Source organism: Bos mutus, chromosome 6 (genome assembly GCF_027580195.1).
Source record: "Bos mutus isolate GX-2022 chromosome 6, NWIPB_WYAK_1.1, whole genome shotgun sequence".
In the NCBI taxonomy this organism is placed as follows: domain Eukaryota; kingdom Metazoa; phylum Chordata; class Mammalia; order Artiodactyla; family Bovidae; genus Bos; species Bos mutus.
In genome coordinates this window covers 66430612-66448615 of record NC_091622.1, presented here as the reverse complement: position 1 = coordinate 66448615, position 18004 = coordinate 66430612, and the positions used below count along the sequence as shown (strand labels likewise).

The 18004-nt window shown below is 39.0% G+C and overlaps 1 protein-coding gene across 1 annotated transcript in view; it reads left to right on the top strand.

Annotated features, from left to right (window-relative positions):
• The window catches only part of CORIN (corin, serine peptidase), a 314900-nt gene that overhangs the window by 97821 nt on the left and 199075 nt on the right, over positions 1-18004 (top strand). The window contains exon 4 of the mRNA XM_070372356.1: positions 16357-16564. Coding sequence (XP_070228457.1) covers positions 16357-16564 — 208 coding nt within the window. The remainder of the gene's footprint in view (positions 1-16356; positions 16565-18004) is intronic.

Below are 18004 nucleotides of genomic sequence, written 5' to 3'. Positions count from 1 at the left end.
GTCTCCAGCTTTGCAGTCAGATTCTTTACCAGCTGAGCTACCAGGGAAGCCCTAAATTTTGTGGTTAGTGTGATCTGTTATGCATGTGTGCTAAGTCACTTCAGCCATGTCTGACTCTTTGCAACCCCATGAACTGTAGCCTACCAGGCTCCTCTGTCCATGGGAATCTCCAGGCAGGATTATTGCAATGGGTTGCCCTGCCCTTCTCCAGGGGATCTGCCCAACCAAAGGATCAAACCCGCGTCTCTTACATTACATTACCACATCTCCTGCATTGGCAGGTGGGTTCTTTACCACTAGCGCTACCTGGGAGTTCTTGCTTTTTGTGGGGGTCTCGATTCCTATTAGTACTTCCTATGGACTCAACATCTGCTGGATCAAGGAAAAAGCAAGAGAGTTCCAGAAGAACATCTATTTCTGCTTTATTGACTATGCCAAAGCCTTTGACTGTGTGGATCACAATAAACTGTGGAAAATTCTGAAAGAGATGGGAATACCAGACCACCTGACCTGCCTCTTAAGAAATCTGTATGCAGGTGAGGAAGCAACAGTTAGAACTGGACATGGAACAACAGACTGGTTCCAAATAGGAAAAGGAGTACGTCAAGGCTGTATATTGTCACCCTGCTTATTTAACTTCTATGCAGAGTACATCATGAGAAACGCTGGACTGGAAGAAACACAAGCTGGAATCAAGATTGCCGGGAGAAATATCAATAACCTCAGATATGCAGATGACACCACCCTTATGGCAGAAAGTGAAGAGGAACTAAAGAGCCTCTTGATGAAAGTGAAAGAGGAGAGTGAAAAGTTGGCTTAAAGCTCAACATTCAGAAAACAAAGATCATGGCATCCGGTCCCATCACTTCATGGGAAATAGATGGGGAACCAGTGGAAACAGTGTCAGACTTTATTTTTCTGGGCTCCAAAATCACTGCAGATGGTGACTGCAGCCATGAAATTAAAAGACGCTTACTTCTTGGAAGGAAAGTTATGAACAACCTAGATATCATATTCAAAAGCAGAGATATTACTTTGCCAACAAAGGTCCGTCTAGTCAAGGCTATGGTTTTTCCTGTGGTTATGTATGGATGTGAGAGTTGGACTGTGAAGAAAGCTGAGCACCGAAGAATTGATGCTTTTGAACTGTGGTGTTGGAGAAGACTCTTGAGAGTCCCTTGGACTGCAAGGAGATCCAACCAGTCCATTCTGAAGGAGATCAGCCCTGGGATTTCTTTGGAAGGAATGATGCTAAAGCTGAAACTCCAGTACTTTGGCCACCTCATGCGAAGAGTTGACTCATTGGAAAAGACTCTGATGCTGGGAGGGATTGGGGGCAAGAGGAGAAGGGGACGGCAGAGGATGAGATGGCTGGATGGCATCACTGACTCGATGGACGTTGAGTCTGAGTGAACTCCGGGAGTTGATGATGGACAGGGAGGCCTGGCGTGCTGCGATTCATGAGGTCTCAAAGAGTCGGACATGACTAAGTGACTGAACTGAACTGAACTGATGGACTCAAAGCCTCAGCTGTTTGTTGAGATTGATGACTTCCTTCAAGACAGGATCATTACAGTATCTGCTCATGAAATGTTCACCCATATGCTCTTCATTCCTGTGATGTCCTACTCACTGCTCTTGGTTTTGGTTTACCCTTGAATTTCTGCAATCTTGAGATGTCCTTTTCTATATGGAGCATTCAGCTGTTTACATAAAACTGTTTATTTTATTTTATCAAATATTTCTAAAGGTTTATAATGGGTGGGCTTTCAGATTACTTAGTCAGCAATATTTAAGAATCTTTTCTTCAAAAAATAATTTTATACAGAGATTTTTAATCACATACAAAAGTAGAGAGACTAGTACATGAATGCACATATGCCCTCTTTTACTTTATCAACATTTTATTAGTTTTCTCAGGATCTTTTGTAAAGCATTTTTTCTCGCACGATTTGTAGTAGTGTTTAAACTTGCCTCCATTGTTGAAAGTTAGGCTCTTCTCTGTATTGTTTGCACAGAAAATTTTGATATTAACCAGTTGGTAATTAAAATATTCTACTTCATAGTTTTAGGAAATCACCTGGAGAAACCATAGTTTTTATAAAGCAGTGTGTTAAACTACATTAAATATTTCCTCATTATTAAAATTCATATTCAACAATTTTCCAGTTATTAGAAACAAAATTGATTCAACATTCCCTTCTTGTGTTGGGTATTTCTTGCCTTCCACAGCATCCTTCAGATCTCTACCTCTTTAGGTTCACATTATATCTGCCCCATTTGAAGCTGGGGCAGCTTTATCATTTTGATTTGGGTTCTTGGCTATTCTAACTCTACATTCATTCCTGTGTTTAAACTTCCTGTGTTTATCTTTTTTGGCTTAATTATCCCAGAACCTTCTATTCTAGTTATTTTCATAGCCATCCAAATGTGAAAAAGTCAGGGGTGGAGAGGTTTCAGAATTTACATTTTTCAAGGCCAGATTTATCACACAGTCATATTTTTTGTCATTGACAAACGTATTCTTGTTATCTACTATAGTTGGTAACACTTAGGAAAAAACTAGTCCACAGTTTCTTGCTTGTATATTATTGATAAAGAAGACTTTAATGTCCAACAAATGTCTTCAACTTTAATCTGAAAAATTCCCCTAATTTATCCATAGTAGAGATATAATATAGTCATTAATATTTTCTTGAGAAACTGTGTATCAAGGAAGCAAAATGACTGTTTTGTAATGGATTGGCCTTGCTGTGTACATTACAATTTAGAAGCAGATGTGTGTGGGTATGTGTGTGTGCTCAATCGTGTCTGACTCTTTGTGACTCCATGGACTATAGCTCGCCAGGCTCTCCTCTGTCCATGGAATTTTCCAGGTAAGAATACTGGAGAAGGTGGCCATTTCCTTTTCCAGGTTAGAAGCAGGTATAAGGCAGCAAACTTCCCCACACAGCAGTTGGAACACTGACATTCTATCATGATTTCCATCCTAGCTATCCTTGGGAAAGAAGGAGCTACTTATAAGGGCAGGGCATGAGCTCCTCACCAGTCCTGAGTATGACCAGTTTCCCTGGAGAAATGTGTTGCTGTGCAAGCTGGAATTGAAATGCAATGAGCAGACACCTGGTTTCTCAGGAAGAGGCACTGCTTTTGTGCAATGTTTGAATATGTATACAAACCCAGGGATGCTTGTGTGTTTAATCTTCTCTGCCTCTGACACCTTAAAGTCATATACAAAGACAGAAGTCCTCAGACTGAATTTGAGGCCTCAACACTCTTAAATTGATGATCTTTAGTTCTTACCAGAAGTTACAGAGAGATCCTGAGACTGGTGCTCAAATATCCCTACATGGAGATCTATTGAGGGTCTTGGAGGCTGGACTCCTCCTCTGATCGTTGACCAGCTTCCTCAGCATGCTAACCCGTGTCGTTGCATAGAGCCCTGAGCATAAAAGGACTTTATACTCTGTTTAATTGTTCTGCTGTTGCCTTGTTGAATTTATTAGCAATAATAAAAATATCAATATTATGAATGATATAAATGAAATAATACAAAAATAATTTTTGACCAAGGGCCCCCACATTTTCATTTTATCCTGGGTGTGCCCAAATTATGCAGCCTGTTCTGCTTTTGGGTTTTTACTGTGATGAGACCAACTTCATTATCATATCTGCCTTTGAAGTAAACACAGTGCCAGGCAGTACCATGAGCTGATTGTCACTGGCCAGCTGATTGTCACTGGACGCACACCTGGAGCTGGTGGGAAGGGAAAGGCCTCCCAGACTGCATGGCTGCTATTCAGTTAGAGATGGGGAGCTGATGCTGAGGCTGTAACTGACAAGAAACGTTCCACTCCTCCCTTCGTCTTTTTTGTTGAGTGGTTGCCTATGTTTTACTTTACTTTCTAATATTGCACTTCCTTATAATAAGATAAAAGGTATAGTTATTAATAAGAAATAGTATGTTATATGCATTCCAATAATAGTACTAGAAATTTTATTTTAAATATTTCCTTTTGAGCATGTAGGACAAGCTGCCTTACCGTCTTATTCTCTGTAAAATCTTCCTTTGTAAATTCATAGAACAAGAAGGGTAAATATCAGCTCAACTTGAGGTTGACTTTTTACAGATTTTCAGTTTAGAGAATTACAGATTAAAAATGGTTATCTGAGCAAACATTTCATAAATCTATTAAGAATCACAATACCTAGCTGGTATAATCCAAACTTTAGTATGCAGGTCTGCCCTGTCATTTATTCTTCTGTTACTTAAGTTATGACTGCCACTAAACCTGAAATAAGATACCCAGTAAAACTAAACAAGGCTGGGGGATTCACTGAGATCTCATTGCCTTTGTGAACAACAAAGTTTAAAACTAACCACAAGTGAGGCAATGAGTTTACACTAAACCCTGACCTCAGTGAACATGATGTGTCACTAAATAATTTCTTATACTCTCGTTATTATAGAATCTATATGTACTATTCTTGGTATTAGAAAACAAATAATTTTCATATGTATTGAAGAAAAGTTTGGCTAAATAAATAAAATGTGGTCTAATTTCAAGTTCTTATTTTTAAATTCACAGCCCCAAGCTTAACAGAGACTTAATAAATGTTTTCTTAATGAATAACTAAGGTTTTTAAGCAAGGAGTATTTTTTATATAACACTTAGCATTGTTTTATTTTGCAGGTAAGCAAAACCAATTTTGTGAGTCACAAATGAGATCATAATAGCAAACACTTATAGTTTATTGTATATATTGTATCAGTTCAGTTCAGTCGCTCAGTTGTGTCCAACTCTTTGTGACCCCATGAATCGCAGCAGGCCAGGCCTCCCTGTCCATCACCAACTCCCAGAGTTTACTCAAACTCATGTGCATAGAGTCAGTGATGCCATCCAGCCATCTCATCCTCTGTCGTCCCATTCTCCTCCTGCCCCCAATCCCTCCCAGCATCAGAGTCTTTTCCAGTGAGTCAACTCTTCTCATGAGGTGGCCAAAGTATTGGAGTTTCAGCTTTAGTATCAGTCCTTCCAATGAACACCCAGGACTGGTCTCCTTTAGAATGGACTGGTTGGATCTCCTTGCAGTCCAAGGGACTCTCAAGAGTCTTCTCCAACACCACAGTTCAAAAGCATCAATTCCTCGGCACTCAGCTTTCTTTATAGTCCAACTCTCACATCCATACATGACTACTGGAAAAACCATAGCTTTGACTAGATGGACATTTACCAGCCAAGTAATGTCGCTGCTTTTTAATATGCTGTCTAGGTTGGTCATAGCTTTTCTTCAAAAGAGCAAGTGTCTTAATTTCATGGCTTCAGTCACCATCTGCAGTGATCTTGGAGCCCCAAAACATAAAGTCTGTCACTGTTTCCATTGTTTCCCTATCTTTTTGCCATGAAGTGGTGGGACCAGATTCCATGATCTTAGTTTTTTGAATGTTGAGTTTTAAGCCAACTTTTTCATTCTCCTCTTTGACTTTCATCAAGAGGCTCTTTAGCTCCCCTTCACTTTCTGCCATAAGGGTGATGTCATCTACGTATCTGAGGTTATTGATATTTCTCCTGGCAATCTTGATTCCAGCTTGTGCTTCATCCAGCCCAGCATTTTGCGTGATGTACTCTGCAGAGAAGTTAAATAAGCAGGGTGCCAATATATAGCCTTGACGTACTCCTTTCCTGATTTGGAACCAGTCTGTTGTTCCATGTCCAGTTCTAACTGTTGCTTCTTGGTCTGCATACAGATTTCTCAGCCTTACTGATACATGTATCCATTCTCCCCCAAACTCCTCCTTAAGCTCCCATCCAGGCTGCCACATAACATTAAGCAGAGTTGCCTATTCTATACCGTAGGAACTTGTTGGTTTTATCCATTTTAAATATAGCAGAGTGTGAAAGTGAAGTGTTACTCAGTCATTCCGACTCTTTATGACCCCTTGTATTGTAGCCTGCCAGGCTCCTCTCTCCATGGAATTCTCCAGGCAAGAATACTGGAGTGGGTTGCCATTCCCTTCCTCAGGGTATCTTCCTGACTCAGGGATCAAACCTGGGTCTTTTGCATTGCAGGCAGATTTGTTTACCATCTGACGTACCAGGGAACACATCATTAAAAAGGATGAAATAATGCCATTTGCAGCAACACGGATGGACCCAGAGATTGTCATGCTGAGTGAAGTCAGCCAGACAGAAAAGCAGAAATATGACGTCCCTCATATACGGAATCTAAAAAGAAATGATAAACAAATGAATGTATTTACACAACAGAAATAGACTCACAGACTTAGAGAATGAACTTATGGTTGCAGGGAGGTGGGGGGGTAGAATTGGGGGAAGAGATAGTTAAGGAGGTTGGAATTGACATGTACACTAATATATATATTTTTTGTTAAAGGAGAACTTGAATACTTACTTATAGTTTGCTTAGGCTTTTACTGCAGAGTGAAGTTACCTCATCCTAGCCTCTGTTTGAATGGTTATATTTCTTCTTGCTAAAGGTACCAGTGCTGTTGAAATATCAGTTTAACCTCAGCAGCATGAAGGCTCTGTCTTAAGCTCTTTATCTCTGTTGACAGATTTGATCCTCACAACCCTCTGATTCACATTATTATTTCTGCTTTAAAGATTAGGACATTTTAAAGATGTTAAGTAATTTCCCCAAGGTTACCAGCACCCCCAGCCTTGTGGGTGGTACTGAGGCTTTAAAGATGTTAGGTAGTTTCCCCAAGGTCACCCCACCCCTGCCCTTGTGGGTGGGACTGAGGCTCAAGGTAGATTCTGGCTTCTGCTTCTCCGTCTTGGAGTAGCTGACTTTCACTTAACTCTGAGAGCTTACCGAGTGTGCACCTAGTCTTGTCGGCTACAGTCATCATTTTTACCCTCACTTTTCTCAGAGTTGTTTGTAGCTCTGGTGTATAGCTGCTCATCTGTTGATCTTTCTCCAGCCTTTTCTGCTTGTAAGAAGCACACCTTCATTTTTTTTCTCTCTACTATGGTAAGATCTCTGCTCTTAATACAATTCAGTATGCTTAAGGATAATGGGACATTTGCCTTTTACAGGATAGAAGGGTAATTCTTACTCTTTTACTTTTAGCTGCTGCACTAGTGGAGCCCAAGGTATGAATCAACCTGGTGGAGGGAACTGAATGGGATGGTTCCCTGTGCCGTGATAAATCTAGGGAACAGATTGTTAAAAACATCTGTAGAAAGATTAGCCATCATCATTAGTGCCCTAGAGTCTTATATAAATTTGCTTTCTCATGTCTGAACAAGACATGTTCCATCAAGATGTTTCCATCTTGTTCAGTAAGAAACCTTGTAGTGAAGACATTGTTCCATTTAGTCTCATTCGGTTAGTGAATATCTACTGGGTGTATGCAGATGACACCACCCTTATGGCAGAAGGTGAAGAAGAACTAAAGAACATCTTGATGAAAGTGAAAGAGGAGAGTGAAAAAGTTGGCTTAAAGCTCAACGTTCAGAAAACTAAGATCATGGTATCCGGTCCCATCACTTTATGGCAAATAGATGGGGAAACAGTGGAAACAGTAGCTGACTTCATTTTGGGGTGCTCCAAAATCACTGTAGATGGTGATTGCAGCCATGAAATTAAAAGATGCTTACTTCTTGGAAGGAAAGTTATGACCAACCTAGACAGTGTATTAAAAAGCAGAGACATTACTTTGTCAACAAAGGTCTGTCTAGTCAAGGCTATGGTTTTTCCAGTAGTCATGGATGGATGTGAGAGTTGGACTATAAAGAAAGCTGAGTGCCGAAAAATTGATGCTTTTGCTGTGGTGTTGGAGAAGACTCTTGAGAGTCCCTTGGACTGCAAGGAGATCCAACCAGTCCATCCTAAAGGAGACCAGTCCTGGGTGTTCATTGGAAGGACTGATGCTGAAGCTGAAACTCCAATACTTTGGCCACCTGATGCAAAGTGCTGACTCATTTGAAAAGACCCTGATGCTGGGAAAGATTGAGGGCAGGAGGAGAAGGGGACAACAGAGGATGAGATGGATGGATGGCATCACTGACACAATGGACATGGGTTTGGGTGGAATCTGGAGGTTGGTGATGGATAGGAAGGCCTGGCGTGCTACAGTTCATGTGGTCTTAAAGAGTCGGACACGACTAAGGGACTGAACTGAACTGCGTGTATACTGTTTGGTATCCAGTGATTTCTAGTCACAAGACGAAGTCTCTCCATAGATGTGGAAGGATGCTGAGAACAAACACAAATAAACAATATCTTATCAGTTAGTCCAATTGTTGTAAGGACAACAAATTAAGATAATGTTATAGAGAGGCCCAGGAGTAATTCAATGGTGTGCTTATGGGAACTTTGCTGGAACCCCCCCAGAAGGATGGTTCTCCGAAGCAAGCCTTTTCTGTGGCTTCTTACCCCACAGAAAAACTGAGCTGCTATGATTAATCTAGTGGAGAGAAGGGAACTGCTTTCCTTTGATACTTTTATCTGATGGCTACAAATCTCTTATAAATATGAAATGATAACTTAAATATTATAATAAGAACAATGAAGACAGGCAAGCTTGTCTTCAATGAGCCTGAATATAAATTATTGAAAATCAAAAGACTGACATTTGAATTTGAGAAAACATATTTGTGCTGCCTGAATATTTGATTCTGGTATATTTCTTAAGAAAGGAGTTCACTTTCAAAACTAACTTTCCTTTGTCCCATCCTAATAAGTAAGGATTTATTGTAGTATTAGTCTCTCCATTAAGGCAGATCTACTGCTTTGGTTCTTGCTGAGTATTAGTACTATGACTGTGTGTATCAATGCCAGACAGTAAAGTGTCTGTTGTCTGTCTCCCCTGACTAGACTAAAAGCTCCATAAGGGCAGGGATTTTGTTTCGCATCATGTCATTTGCTCTGTAAGCTACCCTAGTGGTTCAGATGATAAAGAATCTGCCTGCAGTGAAGGAGACTTGGGTCCAATCCCTGGGTTGGGAAGATCCCCTGGAGAAGGGAATGGCTACCCACTGCAGTATTTTTGCCTGGAGAGTCCCATAGACAGAAGCGCTTGGCAGGCTACAGCCCATGGTGTCAGAGTCAGACACGACTGAGTGACTAAGCACACACACATGCACATTTGCTCTGCTCCTCAAGCAGTGCCTGACACAGATACTACTACTACTACTAAGTCACTTCAGTCGTGTACGACTCTGTGCGACCCCATAGACGGCAGCCCACCAGGCTCCCCCGTCCCTGGGATTCTCTAGGCAAGAATACTGGAGTAGGTTGCCATTTCCTTCTCCAATGCATGGAAGTGAAAAGTGAAAGTGAAGTTGCTCAGTCGTGTCCGACTCTTAGCAACCCCATGGACTGCAGCCCACCAGGCTCCTCAGTCCATGGGATTTTCCAGGCAAGAGTACTGGAGTGGGGTGCCATTGCCTTCTCCTGACACAGATAAGGAGTCAATAAATATTTGTTGAATGGGTAGTGAAAAAGAGCCCACCAGCCTCCATGGAACTCATGGGGCCCCAACCAATGTGGTAGAAATTCCGGGGAGGAAATATCAATTTTAATGTTTGGATTATGGGCACAGCTGTTGATGGAAAGAGACTTGGACTTGGTTAGGATGATTTGAGTTGAATTTTAGCTTTGTCATTTATTAGCTGTGTGAATCTTTAATTTTTTTAAACTTAAACTTGTTTATTGAAGAATAGTTTATTTACAGTGTTGTATTAGGTTCAGATATATAGCAAGTGATTCAGTTATATGTGTGTATGTATATATATATTTTTTTCAGATTCTCTCCCATTATAGGTTATTATAAGATATTGAATGTAGTTCCCTGTGCCATATAGGTGGTCCTTCTTATTTATTTATTTTATATATAGTAGTGTGTATATGTTAATCCCCCAATCCTAATTTGTTCCTCCCCCTGCTTTCCCCTTTGGTGACTGTAAGTTTTTTCTATGTGAGTCTATTTCTGTTTTGTAAATATTTGTATCATTTCTTTAGATCCTGCATATAAGTGACATCATATAATATTTATCTTTCTCTGTTTGATGTACTTCGCTTAGTATGATAATCTTTAGGTCCATCCATATTGCAGCAGATGGCATTATTCTTTTTTATTTAGTTAGTTGCTCATTCATGTCAGACTCTTTGCAACTCCATGGACTGTATCCCGCCAGGCTCCTCTGACCATCAGATTCTCCAGACAAGAATATAAGAGTGGGTAGCCATTCCCTTCTCCAGGGGATCTTCTTGACCCAGGGATCAAACCTGGGTCTCCTGCACTGCAGGCAGATTCTTTACCATCTGAGCCACCAGGGAAGCTCCATTCTTTTTATAGCTGAGTAATATTCCACTGTATACATTGCTACATCTTTATCCATTCTTCTGTTGATGGATGTTTAGGTTTAGTGATGTGAATCTTATGGGGAAATTACTCAAACCTTGTTTCCTCAGCTGTGAAACAGAGTTACTTGCAAGGAGGGTAAAGTACATGAAAGGGCAGAGAACAATGCTACAGTTTTTCAGTAAATAGTGGAGATAAAAATATGCAGATAAAAGTGGCATATGCAACCATAGAAAGCTAGAATTTAAACTACAGAGGTAGGAATAAGAGTTATCGTCTGGGAAAACAGCAACAAAATTAATGACAGACTGCATGAAAGGAATGATAAAGGAAAACATGTGAAGAGGGCCAGTGCTGCCATGACTTTCTTCCCAAATCACTATAGCGGGCTGTGTATAGAGAACTTGCCTTTACAGTCTTGTCAAATTCTCAAGATCTGAAAGTCAGACAAACAAATGTTGAAGCATCCACAAGGAAGTCTTGTGAAGAAAATTCATGAGTTAAAATAAGTCAGTAAGTTAGGGCAAACCAACCCAAACTCTGATAAAATATTCCCTTCTGATACAATGGAATCCTTATAAGTAGCCCTTCAATTAAATGTGAAATCATACATAGGAAGTCAGAAAGGTTACTGCGGTTTCTTGTTAGCTCATGTCTACAAAAGGTTATCTTTTGTCCAGAAAAGATAGCAAAGTACTTTAGAAAGTTGACATTTTATTATTTTTAATTTAAGAAGATTTTTCCTGTCAAATAGCACTATTATGTGATAATCATGGTTTAGATACTATTTTGCTTTTATTTAAAAATGATCTTTATTTGGTCTTCAGGGATTTTTAAAAAGAACCCATTGTTAAATTCTGTGCAAGAATTTTCTGAAGTTAATTTTGCATTAAAAATAATCATATAAGTAAGAATTTCTAGCTCCACATTACCTAATCCCAAAAGTAGACAATACAGAATTTATCCTAATTCCCAAATGAGCATAAGGAAAACTCTTAAAACAGACCCATCTCTCTTCCCTCATTCCAGTATCTAGAAGTTTTAGCAATGTGATATGAGTTGAGAAAGCCCCAGTTTTATCTAGAAACTATTGAGTCAGATTAAGAAAACAAAAAAAATCAATATCTTCTTCAATACAAGCAGCATTTTATTTTTCATATTTAATTTTTCCCTGAAATTGGGACCTGTGTTTTAATCAGCAGATACTTTGGTGACTTGTTATTAAATCATGCCTTATTGGCAATGCTGTTTTAGAATTTAGGAACTAATTACAATAAATATTTCTGGTTGACCAGAAATACATTGCATCAAGAAGTAATTTTGCTCTTAAAATCTGTTTCTAAGTTTTCCTCCTCAAGTTCCCCAACTTAAAGTAACTATTATTTAAAAGACACATTTAATTGAATAATAATGTTTATAGGAACACTATGGTTAATTATATCTATTGTATCATTTTATCTATTCTTACACAGCAACAACCTTGCCTTCTAATTTCTATTGGAGTCAGTAGTAAATGCCCAGGGAAGAAAAACAAACATTCCCCTCTTTTCTCTACCTTATGAAAATCAAGTTAGAAAAGCAGCAACAATAAATGAATCCATTTCCAAAAGTGCCCTTCCTTTTCCCTCAGAGAAATGGCTCTGCATGGTGCCTATTATGTAGCTGGCTTATGCAAAATCATTTGCCCCTCATGAGAATGTGCACAAATTCAAGACTAGAATTACATGTTTCAAAGGCAAGAACATTCTGGGGAAAAAAGAACATTTGACATGAACACTGAGGCAGAAGGGGTGATAGGAAATTTATACAATTTTTTGAATATAAAAGGCTTGAAATCAAGAGTCTTAAAAAGTAATTCCCTTTTATATTTTTTGGCTATTAGCAAATTCTCAGTTGAGTGCTTTTCTGCCCAGATTCAAGTTTTTAGTCATTGTGTCACGTGCAATTATGATTCTGTGTTTGTAGTAATTTTTTCCCTACCGTTAGTACGTACCCTGTTTTTATCGTTTGTCAGATATCTTTTGATCAGCAAATCAAGTTGTTCTTCGTTAAGTCTTCCCTAGTCATTCACACTACATTGAGTTCTTGCTCTTTTGAATTCCTTTGGCATTTGCTGTGTTACTGACAGTTGTGGTATAGAGGGATGAATGCTGGCCTGAGAGATGGAGCACCTGTGTATCTGTCCCACCTCTGTTACTGAGTGTTGTTGTTCAGTTACTAAGGTGTGTCAGACTCTTAGTGACCCCATGGACCTACAGCATGCCAGGCTTCCCTATCCTCCAATATCTCCCGGAGTTTGCTCAAATTCACATACATTGAGTCAGTGATGCCACCCAACCATCTCATCCTCTGTTACCCACTTCTCCTCCTGTCCTCAATCTTTCCCAGCATCAGAGTCTTTCCCAATGAGTTGACTCTGTATCAGGTGACCAAAGTAAGGAGCTTCAGCTTCGGGATCAGTTCTTCCAATGAGTATTCAGGATTGATTTCCTTTAGGATTAACTGGTTTGATCTCCTTGCAGTCCAAGGGACTCTCTGGAGTCTTATCCAACACCACAGTTCAAAAGTATCAATTCTTTGGCACTCAGCTTTCTTTATGATCCAACTCTCACATCCATACATGACTACTGGAAAAACCATAGCTTTGACTAGACAGACATTTGTTGGCAAAGTGATATCTTTGCTTTTTAATATGCTGTCTAGGTTTGTCATAGCTTTCTTTCCAAGAAGCAAGCGCCTTTTGATTTCATGGCTTCAGTCACCATCCACAGTAATTTTGGAGCCCAAGAAAAGAAGATCTGTCACTGCTTCCACTTTTTCCCCTTCTATTTGCCATGAAGTGATGGGACTGGATGCCATGATACTCATTTTTTGAATGTTGAGTTTTAAGCCACCTTTTTCACTCTCTTTTACCCTCAAGAGGCTCTTTAGTTACTTACTGAGTGTCCTGCAAATCACTTTATGTCTATCTCCCTAGCTACCTATTTGTCTATCTATCCTGTCCATCCATCTATCACATTTCCATCTACCTACATATCTATGAGGGCCTTAGTTCCTTCATTTATAATGAGAGATTATAATCCTAATAGGATTGCTTTGGAAAACTTTATAAAACCATTATATAAGTATAAAACATGATTATTTTTGTCCATACCAATTATTTTGAGACATATGTTAAGGTTTCAGGCTATTATCTATCATTGCTACTAGAAAATCTTTTTTTTTTTCTTTTGTACAGCTCACACTGTCATGAACATAATAGAGCCAACCAAAGTATGATTTTCCTCATTATCTTGTATTTTTAAAATGATCACTCAGTATTCTGTGTTTTCTTTGCCTTGGTGGCATAAATGAGCCTTTTGATGATCTCATCCAATATGGTTTATCATCAAGTGTATAAACCCTAAAGCTGATGACTCCTAAAGAAAATAATGTAAAATGAAGGATAACATGTGATATTATCTATGAATATAAATATAGATCTTGTGGTATATCATTATATGCTTTTTGGCCTCTTTCTTTCATAGGCCATTAGGAATTACCTTCTTTAAAAACTGTTTTTAACATTATAACCCTCTTTGTGTTAGCTTAAGGTAGCTCCAAATGGAAGTTATTCAGAAAACATAAATTTGAAGATCTAGAATTTCCACATAATAGCTGTGTTCTCCTCAACAGATATCTTAGATTTTCCAAAATTGGCTTTGTGTATAATACAGAAATGATATCACTTTCCTGGGTTGTAGAAATGAGATCATTCTGAACGAGGAGATCTGAGCACTTATTTTGGTGCCTGACACAAACTTTATTTGTAATCGGTTTTCTTGATACTGAATTTTTCATGAATTGTTTCATATTTTGGATGGGCATAAATTTACTCTTACCTCTTGTAAGCAAGCTTTTCTGCTTGTAGCACAATACATAGAATTGTGTCATTTTGAAGTCCACTGTCTGTACCTCCTTTTGGCTTGTAATGCTCTCCCACACCAATGCGTTTTAACTTCCCTCCTGAAAGACTTCAGTGTCATATTTGTGAAACTTGCCCAGAATTCCCACCTCGGCACTCATGTGAAGCTGAATGCATGTTTATGCCTATTTGTGTTCTGTCTACATATTTTAGTTTGGGTTTTTCTTCCTTTCTGATTCATTTATTTCCCATTTTGCATTATGAGTTTGATGAAGTCCAAAAAAATGTGCCTCCATTTTTTGGCCAATCGTGCAAATTTATAGCCTGAAGGAGAAGAAAAAGCCATGAAAGTGATCCTTCTCAGGATCACAATTTGGAGGAAAATAAGGTCAGAGTCTCTGAGCTGACCCTGAACTGTTGACATGGGCAGGACTGGAAACTCTTGATAATCATCTATTTTAAGAAACAGGATCATGGTATAACAATTAGTTTGTGATTAGTAACTTTTATTTATTATAGACATCATTCTATGTGATTAATAGTCTTCTAAAGCATCTTTCATGTAACTGAGTATTCTGTTGTTTGTTCCATAATATTTTAAACCAGTTTCCTTTGTTGAATGTTTAGGTGATTGCTATCTTTTAAAAAGTATAAACTGTACAGAGATGAAGATCCCTGTAGATAAATCCATGTGCACAACTGTGATTTTTTTTTATGATAAATTTTTAGAAATACTACAGTGTCAAAGGATATGCATTTTTTAAATACATATTTTTTTGATACATATTGCCCAGCCCAGCTGTGATCTAGAATAGTGATTGCCCTCTGGCTAGGTGAGAGTGTTTTCTCCACACATTTTCCCAGTACACAGATGTTATCCCTCTGTGAATATTAGCAGCTTGATTTTGTGATCACAAACATACTTCTTTTCGCTTTCTTTTCTGAAAAATTTGTTACACAATATTTAAAGAGTACACTCCATTTGTAGTTACTGCAAACTATTGGCTATATTCCCTGTGTATACAGTATATTCTGTAGCCTATCTTACACCTAGTAGGTTGTACCTTCCACTCCCTTACCCCTGTATTCCACTCCATTCCTACTGGTAACCATTAGTTTGTTCTCTGTGTCTGTAAGTCTGCTTCTTTTTGGTTATATTCACTAGTTTGTTGTATTTTTTTAGATTCCACATGTCATAATATCATATAGCATTTGTTTTTCTCTGACTTATTTCACTTACCACAGTTCAGTTCAGTTTAGTTCAGTCGCTCAGTCGTGTCTGACTCTTTGCGACCCCATGAATCGCAGCATGCCAGGCCTCCCTGTCCATCACCAACTCCCGGAGTTCACTCAGACTCATGTCCATCAAGTCAGTGATGCCATCCAGCCATCTCATCCTCTGTCGTCCCCTTCTCCTCCTGCCCCCAATCCCTCCCAGCATCAGAGTCTTTTCCAATGAGTCAACTCTTCGCATGAGGTGGCCAAAGTATTGGAGTTTCAGCTTTAGCATCATTCCTTCCAAAGAAATCCCAGGGCTGATCTCCTTCAGAATGGACTGGTTGGATCTCCTTGCAGTCCAGGGAACTCTCAAGAGTCTTCTCCAACACCACAGTTCAAAAACATCAATTCTTCAGCACTCAGCCTTCTTCACAGTCCAACTCTCACATCCATACATGACCACAGGAAAAACCATAGCCTTGACTAGATGGACCTTTGTTGGCAAAGTAATGTCTCTGCTTTTGAATATGCTACCTAGGTTGCACAGTACCCTCCAAATCCATCCATGTTGTTACAAATGGCAAAATTTCAAATTTTTCTTTTTGATGATTTAGTAGATTTCAATTATATATATACATACACACACACATATGTATACATATATACACACACACATTACATCTTTATCCATTCATATTGATGGACACTTAGGTAGCTTTCATATCTTGACAATTATAAATAGTGCTGCTATGTATGTTTGTGTCTTATTGTACATCCATAATTATTCTGACTTGCAGATTTATTTTATGGTATGAACACATTAGTCTATCATATCAAATGAGTTTATAAATATATAATTCTTATGTGTCTTCTCCTAAATGTAATTTTCTCACCTTCCCAGGTGCCTGCATGAACATCACCCACAGCCAGTGTCAGATATTGCCCTACTACACCACGCTGACATCTCCCCTCTCCATTGTCAAAAGCATGGAAATGGAGAAGTTCCTCAAATTCTTCACGTACCTCCATCGCCTCGGTTGCTATCAACATATCATGCTTTTTGGCTGCAGCCTGGCCTTTCCCAAGTGCATCAGGGATGGTGCTGACAGGTATTTTGGAACCAAAAGCATTTAGTGATAAGAGTCAGTGGCAGCAGGAGTGTCTGAGAGTCATCTCAAGCTACCACCTTTTGTTTTGATTGTTGTTAAAGGAGGGAAAAAAAAATCCCACACCAGTCATAGCCAGTGGTAATTCTTTTGAAGTAGACATTTTTGGAAAATCTGGGATAATTTTATTTATGGCAAGAAATTATTCAGGCTGGTGGATGGAGGCCATCAGTCGTAGTAGTCAGAAAGTGTTTTGGTCTTCCAGCAGAAGACAGCACACTCAAAGCGTGATGGCAAAGAGAGGAATTTTGGAGGTGTGGGCAAGATTAAGAGAACAAGGGAGGGTCAAAGAGCAGACAGACCTGGAGAGGGCTGTGGGCAAGGGGTCTCCCAGTAAGTCAAATGCTGTCACTTAAGACCAAGGAGCATGGACACTGCCAGCCAGTTGTTCTTGCAGGGAGACAGAAGTGGGCATGAATGCCCTGACCTCACTCTCCTCCTGCCTTCTTGTCTTCTGGGGCCTCACACCAATTGAACTTGCCCACAACCACTGGGCAAGGGCAAGTAATTGATGTGAGCACAATAGATGAGATCCAAAATCTCATCCCAATATCATCAGCTCAGAAGTTCCAAATCTCATTTAAATCAGGTCTGGGTAAGACACTGGTGATTCTTATGGTCAACACTTGAACCCACAGCAGTTTGAGGAGGAGGACAAAGGATAGGAGCAGAGCGACAGAGGCTGTCCAGCATGATATCAAATAGGACTAGAAATAATTTTCTTTTGAGGGCCCTGCAGGAGAACATGTGAGTTAGACGTTTTGTAAGCTCATTTTTTTTTTAATGGAAATATATGGACATGTAACATTAGTTCTGGGTGTACCACCAGAAGCAATATACGTGTATGTTCTAAAGTGATCACAGCAGTAAGTCTAGTTAACATCCACCACTACACATAGTTAATAGCTTTTTTTTTTTCTGATGAGAACTTTTAAGATCTTTTCTCTTAACAACTTTCAGACATGCAATGTGGTATTATTAACCATAGTCTCCTTGCTTACATTACATCCCCATGACTTATTTATTTTATAACTAGAAGTTTATACCTTTGACTATGTTCCCCATTTTTGAAATAATGTAATTTCAATATTATATTGAAATAGTGTAATTTCAATGGACTGCAGCCTACCAGGCTCCTCTGTCCATGGGATTTTCCAGGCAAGAGTACTGGAATAGGGTGCCATTGCCTTCTCCAATTATATTAAATAATTTTCTATAAAAGTAAATCAATATGTTATGGAATATTTGAAATAGTATACAGCTTTTTAAATTTCAAAGCATTGTTAAGTAAATAATCTTATATAACATCAATTATTTTCTGAATTAAAATGTTAGTAACTTGTCAGGGTAGTAATGAGAGAATGAATTGTATTTTTAAATTCA